Source organism: Myotis davidii, unplaced genomic scaffold, assembly GCF_000327345.1.
Source record: "Myotis davidii unplaced genomic scaffold, ASM32734v1 scaffold8, whole genome shotgun sequence".
Classification (NCBI taxonomy): Eukaryota; Metazoa; Chordata; class Mammalia; order Chiroptera; family Vespertilionidae; genus Myotis; species Myotis davidii.
The window spans coordinates 2,632,680-2,647,156 of NW_006299520.1; the positions used below are offsets into that span (position 1 = coordinate 2,632,680).

General features: G+C 40.3%; 1 protein-coding gene across 1 annotated transcript in view; it reads right to left on the reverse strand.

The window, feature by feature from the left end:
- Positions 1–14,477, reverse strand: part of ARHGAP42 (Rho GTPase activating protein 42) — a 208,959-nt gene that overhangs the window by 26,883 nt on the left and 167,599 nt on the right. The window contains exons 12-15 of the mRNA XM_006775261.2: positions 5,278–5,340; positions 4,299–4,373; positions 3,556–3,640; positions 2,733–2,791 (exon numbers count right to left, since the gene is read on the reverse strand). Of these exons, the coding sequence (XP_006775324.1) occupies positions 2,733–2,791; positions 3,556–3,640; positions 4,299–4,373; positions 5,278–5,340 (282 nt within the window). The remainder of the gene's footprint in view (positions 1–2,732; positions 2,792–3,555; positions 3,641–4,298; positions 4,374–5,277; positions 5,341–14,477) is intronic.

A 14,477-nucleotide genomic window follows, 5' to 3' on the forward strand; every position in this document is an offset into this window, starting at 1 on the left:
GCCATGAAGTTAGTGAGAAAAGAAGTTAGCAAACCCAGGTCTATCTAACACCGGCCAGTGCTCTTAGCCACAAACTATATACATACAGACAACCGGAACTCATTGGTTTTGCTACACAAGGACAGTGATGTGAGTGACCACAGCCAGGGTTACAGACTGCCTAATGGGTCAGGCACTGCGACTAACGCTTTATCATACTGAAACCTCCAGTGACTCCATCAGACTAGACCGGTGATGACGAACCTTTTGAGCTCAGTGTGTCAGCATTTTGAAAAACCCTAACTTAACTCTTGTGCCATGTCACATATAGGAATTTTTTTGATATTTGCAACCATAGTAAAACAAAAACTTATATTTTTGATATTTATTTTATATAGTTAAATGCCATTTAACAAAGAAAAATCAACCAAAAAAGTGAGTTCATGTGTCACCTCTGACACGCGTGTCATAGGTTCGCCATCACTGGGCTAGAGGAAGCAGGCATTCCTTTCCGAATTTTACGAATTCAGAAACAACCAGGAGTTCTTTTTCTGAGGTCAGAGTCATAGTGCAAACTGAGGCCTAGTCAATTTTAAGCCCATGCTGCCAACAGTAAACCTGAAGAGTGAGAAATCATCTACAGCAAGTCTCGTCTGCCAAGCCAAAGCCAAGATGCAGACTTATCTGCTAGAGAACCTTCTAGTCCTTCAAAATAAGGAATCTATTTAACATTCTTTTACTGCAATAAACAAATCCTGGGGTGACTGCCCACCCTACCAAGCCCTTTCTCATCCTAACCCATAGGGCTGATATTATGGGACCACCATTTCTTCTAGGCACACCTATCTGGAGTGAGGAAAGGCTGGCCAAACAGAGCTCTCTCTCTCCCAGGAGTTGAAATGAAGTCACCAAAACTAATCTGTCTGCTGGAAATGTGGAAAGGCAGACCATGTAAAACCAGGGCTGCTGGAACCTAATCTGCTCAGACCCAAGAAAGTTGGGCTGAAAGAACAGAGATGAGAGACCTTCCAAATAGAGTGACACGTCAGTCCCCAGCTCTGGGGTTCCTGGTTGCAGACCCCTGGAAGGCCTGACCCCTCCTCGGCCAAGGGGTTCTGGGAGATACTGGTTCCTCTCTAAATAGCCTCCCCTTCTTACCGAGTGGATTTCTGTGGCTTGAAACCAAAGAATATCTAATTTTATTAACATCTAGAAATAGGATTACCCTTGATCCAGACAAAAGATGAATTCTTATAGATAAGAACATATATTAATGATCATGGTAGTGAATAATATAATCATTATTTGCCAGAGAATAAGTGTAGAAAAAAGTCTCACAACCAGATGTTTGTATCAAAATCAGCAGCTCACTGCGTCATTTCAGCTAAGTGGCTCAACTGCCATTTGTTATAAAATACATTATTTTATACAAGGAAGAGTTCTAGATTAAGAGTCTAACAGACTGGCTTGTAACTCTGGTATTGCCATGAATATACCAGTGTCCTTACACAACATCTTTTTGCCCAGTCTGGATCCTGACTTCTTAATCAATGAAATGACGAAGGTCTTGTTCATTTCACAAAGGCAGAATTTCATGAAGAGAATGTTGAGTGGAGAGCATTCAGGAGGAAACTCAGTAGCATAGTTGTACATATCTATTCACAGGATCATGTGGTCAGCCATGTATGCTGGATTAAAAACCCAGGCCACTCAACTTTATCTGACACTGTTATCAGCAGACAATGTTTCCTGTGACATTACAATGTGTGGTAATAAAATAAAATAAAATAAATTTTTCTGGATTGTGAAAAATACATTGGTTACTGTCACACCAAATACATCTTAACAATGAAATTCCAACTCCTAATTGTTACAACGCGTTGCGATGCTGTCAGATGGCGCTTTGGCACTCTGATCCCAATGTTGTAAAAGTACATATTTCTGCCCTAACTGGTTTGGCTCAGTGGATAAAGCATCAGCCTGAGGACTGAAGAGTCCCAGGTTCAATTCCAGTCAAGGGCACATGCCTGGGTTGCCGGCTCAATCCCTAGTAAGGGGTGGCAGGAGGCAGCCAATCAATGAGTCCCTCTCATCATTGATGTTTCTCTCTCTCTCTCTCTCTCTCTCTCTCTCTCTCTCTTCCTCTCTGAAATCAATAAAAAATATAAAAAAAGTCCATACTTCTAACTTCTCACAGATACCTTCCCCCACCTCCCCTCAGGTTTTGAATTAAACCTATCTATTCACATCACATTTTAACAGTCACTGATCTAAAGAAATGACATAGATAAGTAATCACCAATACTATAAATATAATGTGGGGGAAGGAGATCGAGGGAAGTGCCTTTTGCCTGCCAAAAATATCTGATTCTTCTCTCCAGATCTGGGAACACAGTATGTGAGTATGTGTATGGTAGTGGCATAACTGACTGTACATATTTGTGGTCTAATCTATTTAACCATAAAGTTGCTCTTGTAAAAAACTGGCCTCCATCGATCCAAGTAAAATGTAATGAGAATAATTTCTCACAGCTTTTGCTGATCACACCAGAATGTCACTCCAATGAGGTCTTATTAAATGACAAAATATTTTAGTTCATCCTGCAATTTCTTATTTATTAATAAACCATATTGTAAGCTATTAAGTAACACATTGACAATTTCTTAATATGTAGAGAAGTCTTAACTAGTTGGTTTAAAGTTATACCTCTAAGTAATACAGCATGGAACGACATCAATGGAAGCATACTTACTAACAGCAAGAATAAAATCTTTGTGCAACTTGTAGGTCATTAGTGGTTCTGCAAGGCACCTGCAACAGAGAACGAGGCATACTTTACAATGGCAGCATCTCTTTATTTCCCTGGACTCGCGGTGCTTCCTGGGAACCCGTGGTCAGGCTGCTGGATTAAGTCCAAGTAGGGAGGCTCCAGGCAGTGTTACAACGCAGACCTCAGAGACCCAATGCTGCTTAGCACTTCTTGCTACAATTATGATGTTAAAACGGGAGGCCCAGGGACCATTTTTCACTTAGTGAGTAAAACTCCTCTCAGATATGGGGATAATATTTTAAGAAAAATAACTTTCAATTTCAGTTTATTTGTAAGAAATACATGTGAACCCTACATTCAAATTTACTAAGAAACAGCCCTGGCCAGTTTGGTTCAGTGGATAGAGCGTTGGCCTGCAGATTGAAAGGTCCCGGGTTTGATTCCGGACAAGGGCACATGCCTGGGTTGTGGGCTCGGTCCCTAGTAGAAGCATGCAGGAGGCAGCTGATCAATGATTCTCTCTCACCATTGATGTTTCTATCTCTCCCTCTCCATTCCTCTCTGAAATCAATAAAAATATATTTAAAAAAAATTTACCATGAAACAGAAATTACTTAGTATTCATAAGATACTTTAGCCTTTTAAGTTTATTATTTGAGAAATCAAGGATAAGTTCCAGAACACTAAACATTAAAAACATTACCACCTCATGGGGTGGAGCCCGCACACGGGGCATGGCATCCCTAGGCGACGGCCCGATCCAGGCAGAGGTCACCACAGAGTGCCCGCCGTTAACCCTGCTCACCTGAGGTAGTTTTTCAGTCCACTTGTTATTGTCTTATTATCCCATAGTTCAATATCAATGTCCATATCAGGAGGGGATTTGGGAGCTAAAGAGAATAAAAGTCAAATATTTAAATCGTTCCATCAAAATTACCACTTGCACCATTAAGAAAACAGGGACAAAAAAATAAGTAGATCTAACAAAGGGGCACTAACCCTCAACTATTTCTTGTGAAATAATAGTTTCCCAAGTCAAATTGTTGCTAATGGCTAACATCACAGAGCGTCCACCATGTATTGGGCATGCCTCTAAGTACTTCATGTGAATTAAAATTTCCAGTCCTCACAATTCTTAATGAAGCAGGCACTATTATTATCTCCAGTTTATAAATGAGGAGGCTGAGGCACAGATAGGTTAAGCAAATTCCCCACAACCACAAAGCTTTCCAGTGGCTGAGCTGGATTCCAAGCCAGGCAATCTGAATCCAGCAGCCATAAATCTCACTGCAACTCTAGCTAATCAAAGGACACGACAGAGAAAGTCCAACATCATAAAAAGCCCCCCCCCCTCCAATTCTGATTGTTTGTCTATTATAACTGAACATTGAAAACTGAATACAAAATATTACTTGAAAATACTCAAGGATAAGCAATAGGCCATATCTCAAAAAAATAAAACAATAACAAAAAAACCCCACACCTATGGTTTGGATTATCTGTAAGAATACAAAAATTAATTAAGTAACCACTTCATCCAAAACTTACAAAATGTGGTGTTCATGAGTTTCTGAACTTTGGAGTTCACCCCTCCTATTCGGTAGAGGCCTAAAATTGTGATGCCTAATGGGAAGGAAAAAATCACAAGAAAACAGCTTGAGACAGCTTCCCAAGTACAGAATGTTAAAAACTCAGACATATGCCTACATAGAATCCGAAAGCTGCTTAACCAATTTTGTGGTCTCACTTTATCAAACCTCCCCTGGAAACACCCACCAGACATATATTTCTCAGAGCAGACACTGAACAGTGATTTGAAAGTCTTTGAAGATCAAATCAAAGTAGCGAAGTACACCTGCCTACTCCCCACGACTTGAATATGAATATGAAATAGCATCGCCCATCTATTTCTTCGGTCGCGGAGTTCTGCATGTTGAACAGTTTTGTGGCATTTTTATCTTCACTGTTACGGTGAGGAAACAGATTCAAAGAATACAAGAAACCTACTTAACGTCTCAACACTTCTAAGTGGCAGGACCAAAATGTGAATCTAAGTTTAAAGAACTCCACAGCCCAATACGAATTTTGCTTTAGACCGGTTTTCCTGGAAGGGCAATTGCCTCACAGACCACGAGGGTGGGCTTCAGGGGAGAGGTCACGACTAGAGTGAGGAAGGTGCTGAAATCACTGACGGAAATCATATAGGGAAGGAGGGGCTGAACACAAGCTACTTAGGAATGTTACTGACCTCCCTAAAGCAGAAAAAAAAACACTAAAGGGGTACTTACAATAATAAGTCCATTAATAAGAAGTAAATTGAGGCTATTTTGGAAGATGTTACGAAGTATGTTTATAGGATAATTTTTGATTATCTAAAGCTCAAAGTAAAACTATTTATGTATTTATATCATCACAGAATTTTTTAAATTAATCTCATGTCACTGGCTAAATACACCTCATTTTCCGAGCATTTCTATATAAGAATGGGCCACACGACAGCAGCGATACACCTGTCAGGTGTACTGACCTCTTGTTTCCACAGCTTGAATGCATTTTCTCACAAAGTTGAAACCTGCTTCATTTAAGTACACTGAAAAAGAAGAGAAAATCATTTTAAGTGTTCATGCTGAACTTAAATTCCCCCTTCATTTGCCTCTGTCGTTTTATGGTTTAATGGTGGTTTTGGAGAGAGTCTGAATTTTCATATGTGGTAGAAGCTGAGTAGGGTGGGTCACACTCACCAAAGTTATTGCATGAACTCGCTTCATTAGAAACACAAATCCTTTCAGAAAGTGAATGTTACATTGATCCCTTCCATTTTCTCTAAAATTAGCAATATCCTTCATTACAGGTTTTCACAGATGATAAAAGCAAAATGTAATAAGAATGAACTTTTATTGTGTGTTAATAACTCTATTACAAAGCCAGTCACATGGGATTCTCAAAACAACATTATGATGTAGAGAGAAAGCTTTAATTTTAAAATGATTCACTGGATTGCTGGGAACTTCATTTGTTGTTGTTGTTGTTCTAAGCTCTAGAGCCAGGATTCTAAACTTCTCTTGATTCCAAGTCCATGATCTTTCTTATTATATTTTGTACCATATTCAAAATAACATTAGTCCACTAAAAATCCCCCAAAGATTATTATTACATTGTGAAATAGCTATTTATTTTCATTGCTTTATGCCAGATTTTCTGTAAAATCAGTTTTTTTAAGGTGTTATGGCCTGATAAAATTACGTTACTTGTATAAACAGAAAGGATTTAATAATACTAAGTAACACTGAGAAGAAAAACTCAAAAAATTTTTTGTACTCTAATAAAAATTTTCATCGCATGTGGTGGAGATATGGCATTTCTTAATATTCTCAAATAATAACATATGCAGACAACTCAAACTAATGAAAAATTAAAACTGGCTTCCATTTAAAGATGATAGATTAAACAAATTCATGTAGCTCCACATGCTAAAAAAAATCAAGTAGGGGTGCCACCAACAGGCAAAAAATTTGAAGAAATCCTGCACATAGAAAACCACTGAAATGGGAATTAACTGAAAGGTTTGAGAAACCTTTGGCCCAAAAAAACCCCCAAGGCACTGACATGAAAGAATGTTTATTATATGTTACTAGGTGAAAAAGTAATCTACAGGATGATATGAACCAATTTCTTTTTTCCCCCAGTTTTCTATTTTTTTTAAATATATTTTATTCATCTTTTACAGAGAGGAAGGGAGAGAGATAGAGAGTTAGAAACAATGATGGGAGAGAAACATCGATCAGCTGCCTCCTGCACACCTCCCACTGGGGATGTGCCCGCAACCCAGGTACATGAATTTTCCATCACTATCCCCTCTTAGAACTCCCTACTCCCCTCCCTGCAATCACCATACTGTTGTCAGTGTCCCTGAGTTCTTTCTCTTTTCTGTCTTGCTCAATCCCTCCATCCCTCCAACACTCCCTGCCTGCCCCTACCACCCTCTCACACACACCGGAGCAGTCTGCCTGCTCTTTATCTATGAGTCTGCCTCTACTTTGCTTGTTAGTTCAGTTTGTTACCCTTTGCGACAGCATGGATGGGCCTGGAGAACATTGTACTAAATGAATTAAGCCAGTCAGAGAAAGATAAGTACCATATGATCTGACCCAATTTCTTAAAATATAATAATATGAGGGTGTTTTTTTTTCCTAGGAAAGAACTCAACTTTTTTTACACACAAACTGCAAGTAAAAAAGAAGAGGACAAAGATAGAAATGACCATTTTTATTCATTGGGCTTTGGAACTATCTAACACTTAAAAAAATAAAATTACTTCCTTAGAAATTAAAAAAAATCAATAGATTAAAAAATGTAAAAATGCCAAAACTAAAATACATGCTGTCACCAATAGCAACTGGCTCATTTATGTATGTGTCCCCAGTGCCTAAGTCAAGTGAATAGAAATCAGTGAATGCTTTGGGTGAACTCAACACACAAGAATGAATGGCCATGAAATAAGCATCTCTTAGAGTTGACTCCCACATGAGGGTAGCTCCTTAGGACACCATGCAGTGATTGCTTGTTTCCAATAATCCAAAACGCTAAGTGCAGCATTTTATACATGATACATTCTGAAATTTTTAAAGTAGTTTTTGGACATAGGAAAACAAGTGAATGGAGAGGTGAGGAACCAATCCTATATATTAAATAGGTAATATGCAAATTGACTGTCACACCCTCACATAAGATGGCTGCCCCCATGTGGTCAAAGATGGCCACAACAAGATGGCCAGCAGGGGATGGCAGTAAGGGGCAACAAGGTCAGCAGGGGAGGGAACTTGGGGGTGGCCAGGCCTGCAGGAAGGCAGTTGGGGGTGACCAGCGCAGCAGGGGAAACAGTCCGAATTGTGAGAGTGATGTCCGACTGTCAGGTTAGGCCCAATCCCACAGGGACGTAAATCCATGTTGAGCAGTCAGACAATCCTGAGGGGCCCCAGATTGGACAGGGTGCAGGCTGGGCTGAGGGACACCCCCCCCCCCACACACACACCCCAGTGCATGAATTTTGTGCACTGGGCCTCTAGTATAAAACAAATAAAGAAATGAGGAATCAATTACTAATTTTCATTTTAAACAACAAACACTGAGCCCCCAAAATGCAATTTTAGGAAAAAACAATGCACTAGCATTTTTGTACCAATTAAAACTGCAAGTTCCTGACATTTATAATGTTTGCTTCTTGAGGTCACATTGTTCAACTTTTCAATAAAATAAATTTAAAAGAGAAAAGCATTTTTTAAAAGTCTCAATAAAACTTGCCCGTGGCAAAATGAGTGAAGATAATTGTGATAGATACACACAGAATTTAAGTATCCATTTTGAGAAAAATAAGCAATAACCAGGCTACATCCTGAAGGTATAATGGGCTGTTTGGCAGCAATACCCCCAGTCTGTGCTAACACACAGATCTGACGGGCTCATTATGAAGAACACAATCTTACAGACATGGAGTCTGCCTGCCAGGGCATCCCATGGTACCGCTGCCATGACGTGTCCATGGGTCTTGTCTTTAGTTCTATTCACTTCAGTAAACAAAACGCTACCAATCAATTTAGAGATGTGGAAGAGTATCGTATGCTGGCAAAGATAACCATGCATTTCTCTTTTGTTTCTTTTCTGTGCTTTTTTGTTTTGTTTTGTTTTTTTAAAAATCTTTATTGTTGAGGGTATTACAGCTGTCCCTCTTGCTCCCACTCCCCTCCACACATTGCCCTCCTTCACCCAGATCCTATCCTGCTCCAGGCCTTCACCACCCTATTGTTTGTGTCCATGGGTATGAATATATGCATATTCGTTCTTTGGTTAATCTCTTCCTGTCTCCTTCTCCCCTCTTCCCTCTGAGAGTCATCAGTCTGTTCCATGTTTCCATGCCCCTGGTTCTAATTTATGCATCAGTTTATTTTGTTCATTAGATTCTTTATTTTGATTTTTAGATCCCATTGTTGATGGATATGCATTGTCATTTTATTGTTCACATTTTTAATCTTTTTCTCCTTCTCCTTCTTCTTAAAGAAGACCCTTCAATATTTTTGTTGTTGTTTATTTTGAATGTCCTTTGCTACCGCCTAAAGGAGTAGAGGGAGGTTCCACTGTGTAGAGATGGCACCCAGCTTTGTTTGGAGCCAGGGAAGCCTGGGTTGGATCGCAGTTCTACTTCACTGTATGAATGGGAATGTGCCTACGAACTTTTATGGACTCTAGTTCTTTCATTTATAAATTGAGAGAAATAAGATTACATGTTAAATGTTTGTAGTAAGATAAAGATAAAACCATACGAAGCACTGAAGAGCTCCTAACCTAATTAAATGCTAGTTTCTTTCTCCATGTGCACCTGTCCACACATCACTGCGATATGAATGAAAACAGAAGAAATGATGAAAGATGTCAGTCATTAGTTCTAACCAGATGAAAGGGACAGTGGTTACTCTCCCACTTATCAGTTGTTACTACGCATAGTTTTAATAGCTCGGTGCCTCAGTTTCCTCTCCCATACAGTAAGGATAACAGCAGTAAGTGTCCAGAGGGCTATTCACAGATGGAATACAATAACATCTGCACAAGTCATAGAAAGAACAGTACTTGGAATACAGTAAGTGCTACAGAAGTATTGGCTATCACCATAACCATCATTATTGGCTATGGGAGAATAAAAAAACCTACATGTGTAAAGTACATGAACAAGGTATTTTCTGGGCACAGCTGCAGTCACTGGGGCTTTAGGAATTATCTGCCAGGAGTGTTATTTTTCAAAGAGGCACACATATTACTTATTCTAAAGTATTTGGGGCTAGAGCAATGATCTGTTTCTTTTTTTTAATATATTTTACTGATTTTTCACAGAGAGGAGGAGAGAGGGAGAGAGAGATAGAACCATCAATGATGAGAGAGAACCATTGAGCTGCTGTCTCCTGCAAGTCCCTTACTGGGGATGGAACCCACAACCTGGGCATGTGCCCTGGACCAGAATCAAACCTGGGACCCTTCAATCCATAGGCCAACACTGTATCCACTTAGCCAAACTGACTAGGGCTGTTTCTTTAAATAAACACAGATCAGGCATAACCCATTTGGGCCCATTAACCTAGCTGGCCACTGAAAAAAATAAGTTGTATATTAAGAAATGTCCCTACATTCTCATTACACTCAACAAATCACAATGAACAAACATCCTCTCATTGGAACTGAATAGACTGAAGTCATCTGGAATCACTGTCCACCCATAAATGTTGCCCCTTCCTATAGGAAGATCACATTATTCAGTTCCCTCAAAGTCAGCTTGCCCCTGGGATATGTGCTAGCCAATGAAATATGAATAGGGGTGACACATGTCATTATCCAGCAGACCCTGAGAACCAGTATATAGCCTGCCAGGTTCTTTTCTCCTCTGGCACGAAATCAACAATGATACTGGGAGAGGCCACTCCATGAGCATGGGTTCCTGTGTGGACACTGTACCAGGCTGGAGCCATGGCTGACTGGGATGGATCTGCAGCAATGAAGCTCACTTACCAGCCTCTGAGATTTGAGGATCATCTGTTACCACTGCAGAAGCTGGCCAGTCTGATTTAATAATGGATAACTTACACAGTTTGCTATGACAAAAAGGACTAAATAAATAAAGGCAATGCCACAGTCAACTTCCTTGCTTGACTGGAATACTACATCCATTTTTTCCTCAGCTACTGCCTTGTCAATGCGTGTAACAAGGCAGCAAAGGGCAGCTGTGGCACTGCCCATTCATGGCTGCCTTGCCAACTACTACTCACCAGCGCCTTCACACAAGCACCCAGAACTTTCTGCTGAGGGCCAAGAAGAGGGAAACCTGGCATAAACAGGCTACTCTGTCTCCCAGTGGCTGATAGAAAGCCGGTCACACGGAGTAGTCAGGGGGACGTCAGGGGCAAACACAAATTGCATGAAGGAAAACAAGCAACCTTCCACAGCCATGAAGGGGTTAGTAGACTTAATGTCAGTGCTAATGAGAATTCAACACAAATCCGTTCTCCAGAGCTCAAAAAAGAAAAAACTAGGAACTCCTTAGCGTTCCAATGAAATGCCAATGGAAAGTGTTTTAATAAATCAAATCACACCTCACACCATGACAGTTACAATTTACCGTAATTCTCATTTAGTGGAGGACAATATTATTATAATTTACCATAATTCTTGTTTAGTGGAGGACAGGGGATTCTAGCTGCAACAATAGAGGAAGGTTGAGTACGGATTGCTCAATCAGGGCTCAATGCTGACCAGAGCAGACAGCCCAATATGCTTCCTGATTGATCGCTTGGTAGTGGCTGGCTTGCTCAAGTACCCTCTCTGAGGCTTCCAGAAGCATTAGAGCTTTTCAGCTGACGGGAGCTACTTTTATCACCTCCTCACAGGGCCACCGCCCCAGCCTTGTATCTCCCTGTCCCAGAGAGGACCAGACGAAAATGCAGAATGCAACTACCCCCAAATTCCTGGAGCTGAAATCCTATAACGATGATGATACTTGGCCTTCAGAGGTAGAAGCAGAAGACAGGCTAACTTAAAAAAACACATTACTTATTCACTCGAAAGTTAAGTGTAAGCGTTGTGTGTGTTTCCTCCCCTCTGGAAACTATTCAGGGCTAACGCTTTTATTGAAAGCAAATAAAGTTTCTATAGGCAGCTTGGCAGCATAAAAGCTATTAATTTCGACAGAATTCACACAACCATGGGGGGGGGGGGGGGGAATAGTCTTCCATACAACTAACAAAGCAAAAGTCCTTGTACCTTCCATTTCCCAGTAATTAAAAACCCAGAATGTCCTTACAGATGTAATCTACTTGGCCTCACAGTACATTCTCAGGGTTGACAAAACAAAGCAACACTTGTCTTTAGTTTCTAATTCACTTTTCTAGCCTGTCATTTCAAATTAAAGGGCCCCTTATCACAGACAACCATACTACATGGGGCTTGAAAGAAACAGAAAAGAGAAATGAGTGCATTTGCTGGTGTTTGTGATAAGCGAAGAACCCTTTCTCTTCTCCCTAAAGGGCGAGCAGGTAGCTCTCCACAGCCTGGGCCCAGGCTGTTCCCTCTTCCTGGCTCTGCTCAGGAGGCACACTTTGGATCTGACCCTCTTCCTGGTCTCAGAGATAGAAACAAAACTGCATTTGCTCAAGGGCCTGGGGGAGGATGTGGTGAAGGAGGAGGCTATAGCCAAGAGACATCTGAGAATTTCCAGAGTAAACTATCCACACAGCAACATGAAGCTCAAAAGCATTTGTGACGGGATGTCAGTCACCTAGGACATGTAGAATGGGCGTAATCTTCCTGTTTATTGCTGGGACACACTTCCTGGGTACTCATGGGAAGTCACGGAAACACATCGTGGCAGGAATTCAGAGCTACTGGGAACTTTTGCAAGTGTCTTCTGGCCCAATCCCTTTGGTTTTGTTGAATGCTAGTTGACTGTCATTACACTTTTATTGTGACTTTTATGAGCAGAAACTTCATTTGAAAGGACTTCCTTTTACCTATTCACAATGACTGGAATAAAGTAGGCACACAATGGAATGCTGTTGAACTGAATTGCATGAGAAAGAATCTTTTCTTTCACAATTCCTACCTTCTCCAAACCTATGGTAGAAGGACCAGCTAAAACACCATCACACAAAACTTATGTTCGAGTGGGAACATGGCTCAGGGCACCAACAGAGAATGCCAGAGAGAGAAGGCCTACAAAGAAAGACAACTGCCTCTGTCCCTGCTAATAATTAGTCCCAGGATGGAAGTCTTGGGACTGAAAGGTGTGTCAACAATGATTATTTGTTTCTTTGAAAGATGGGCCCAAATACAGAATAGTGAAGAACTAATGGTAAGCTGTCCTTTAACAAAATATCCCCACTGGCATGGCTTCAGGAACAGTTTAGTTCTCACCTTAACTGAGTATCACCTGTTTCATATCGATGACAGGCATTACTATTCTCAAGATTAATCAATTCTCAGTCTTCTAATTCCAAGAAAAGAATATGGTGACATATTTCACAACCAGGAAAGTGTTTGTGGATTCAACATCCTATACCTGACTAATGTTAGGTTTTGTACTTCATGCATTTTTCAATAAGATGAGTCAAACTTTCCTTCTCTGTTAAATTACGCTAGTTTTATTTATGGCATCTTTACTCTGAAAACAGTAAGTGAAGAGTAGCCACAAAGTAGAGAGACTTTCCATGTTAGGCTTGTAAAGAGAGGGATTCATCCCTCTAGAATTTTAGTTTTATTATTCATTTCATGGTATATGCTCTCTGTATATTCACAGTATGTCCCTATTTGAGGATATGAAATAGTTCTTAACCTGTTGCTTTCAGGGTTGTCAGCCCAGACATTATGACAACTTTTGATGGTTGACTTTAAAAACAAATTTTTACCCAAGTTTTCGATTTTGCCATTCTAAGCTTCATAATTATCTCCAGCAGTTCAAAACACACATTCCATACCAAACTGACTTTTCAAAGGAAAAACAAGATTATTTTCAGATAAACAGAATCCATCTGAATGACAAGGCTACATAAAAGCACTTCTCAAGGTGGAAAATGAATCAAAGCTAATCTGGTTTCAAATACCAACTGTGAGAGAAATTACATACTGAAACTGACATAAAGCCATTTCTGAGGGGTCAAATGTGAAAAGGGGAAATGGAGATTGCAATAAACAGGGCGAACATAAAGATATAAGCTGCTCTGAATTCATAACATGATGACCTCGCATGCTTTATTCAAGACTTAGAAAGAGGTCTGAGTCCGAGCCGGTTTGGTTCAGTGGACTGAGCATCGGCCTGTGGATCGAAGGGTCCCAGGTTTAATTCTGGTCAAGGGCATGTACCTAGATGGGGTTGCAGGCTCCTCCCCAGCCCGGGCCTGATCAGGCCATGTGAGGAGGCAACCAATTGACGAGTTTCTCTCACATCAATAGTTCTCTCTGTCTTTCCCTCTCTTTTCCACTCTCTCTAAAAATAAATGGAAAAATGCCCTTGGGTAAGGACTAAAAAAAAAAAGAAAGCAAGAAAGTAAAGAAAGAAAGGGGTCTGAGATCCTCACGATCCCTGGAACCTAATTTTGAACTGAAACAAGTAAAATTCTGGATGTGTTGCTAAGAAGGAAACAGGCTGCTGTTCTTATTTTAACAGCGCCATGTTCTTCAATCTGGAATACTTCCAAGTGTTCAGATATGTCCTATGAGTCATCACTAGAGATCCTAGGATACATCAATAGAAAAACAGTATCCACTATAAGACACATGATAGAAAAGGAGTAAAACTGCAGTCTGAGCAAGAGACTCACAGTGCCATTAATAAATTTTAGGTCTTTAAAAAAAATAAAAAAAAATATACACACACACACATATATTTTTATTGATTTCAGAAAGGAAGGGAGGGGGAGAGATAGAAACAGCAATGATTGATGAGAGAGAATCTAGAGGGATGAGTTTCTCTTTACGTTCCTCTTGCATGGCTCCAAACTTGGGATCGAGCCCACAACCCAGCCTGTGCCCTGACAAAGAATCAAACCGTGACCTCCTGGTTCATAGGTTAATGCTCAACCACTGAAACACACCGGCCAGGCAATTTTAGACCTTGATGTAGTAGATTATTCACAATTACATGCAAAAAGGAAATTAAAATCTGAGGATCTGGATAAAGAGGCAGTCTGAGAGGCA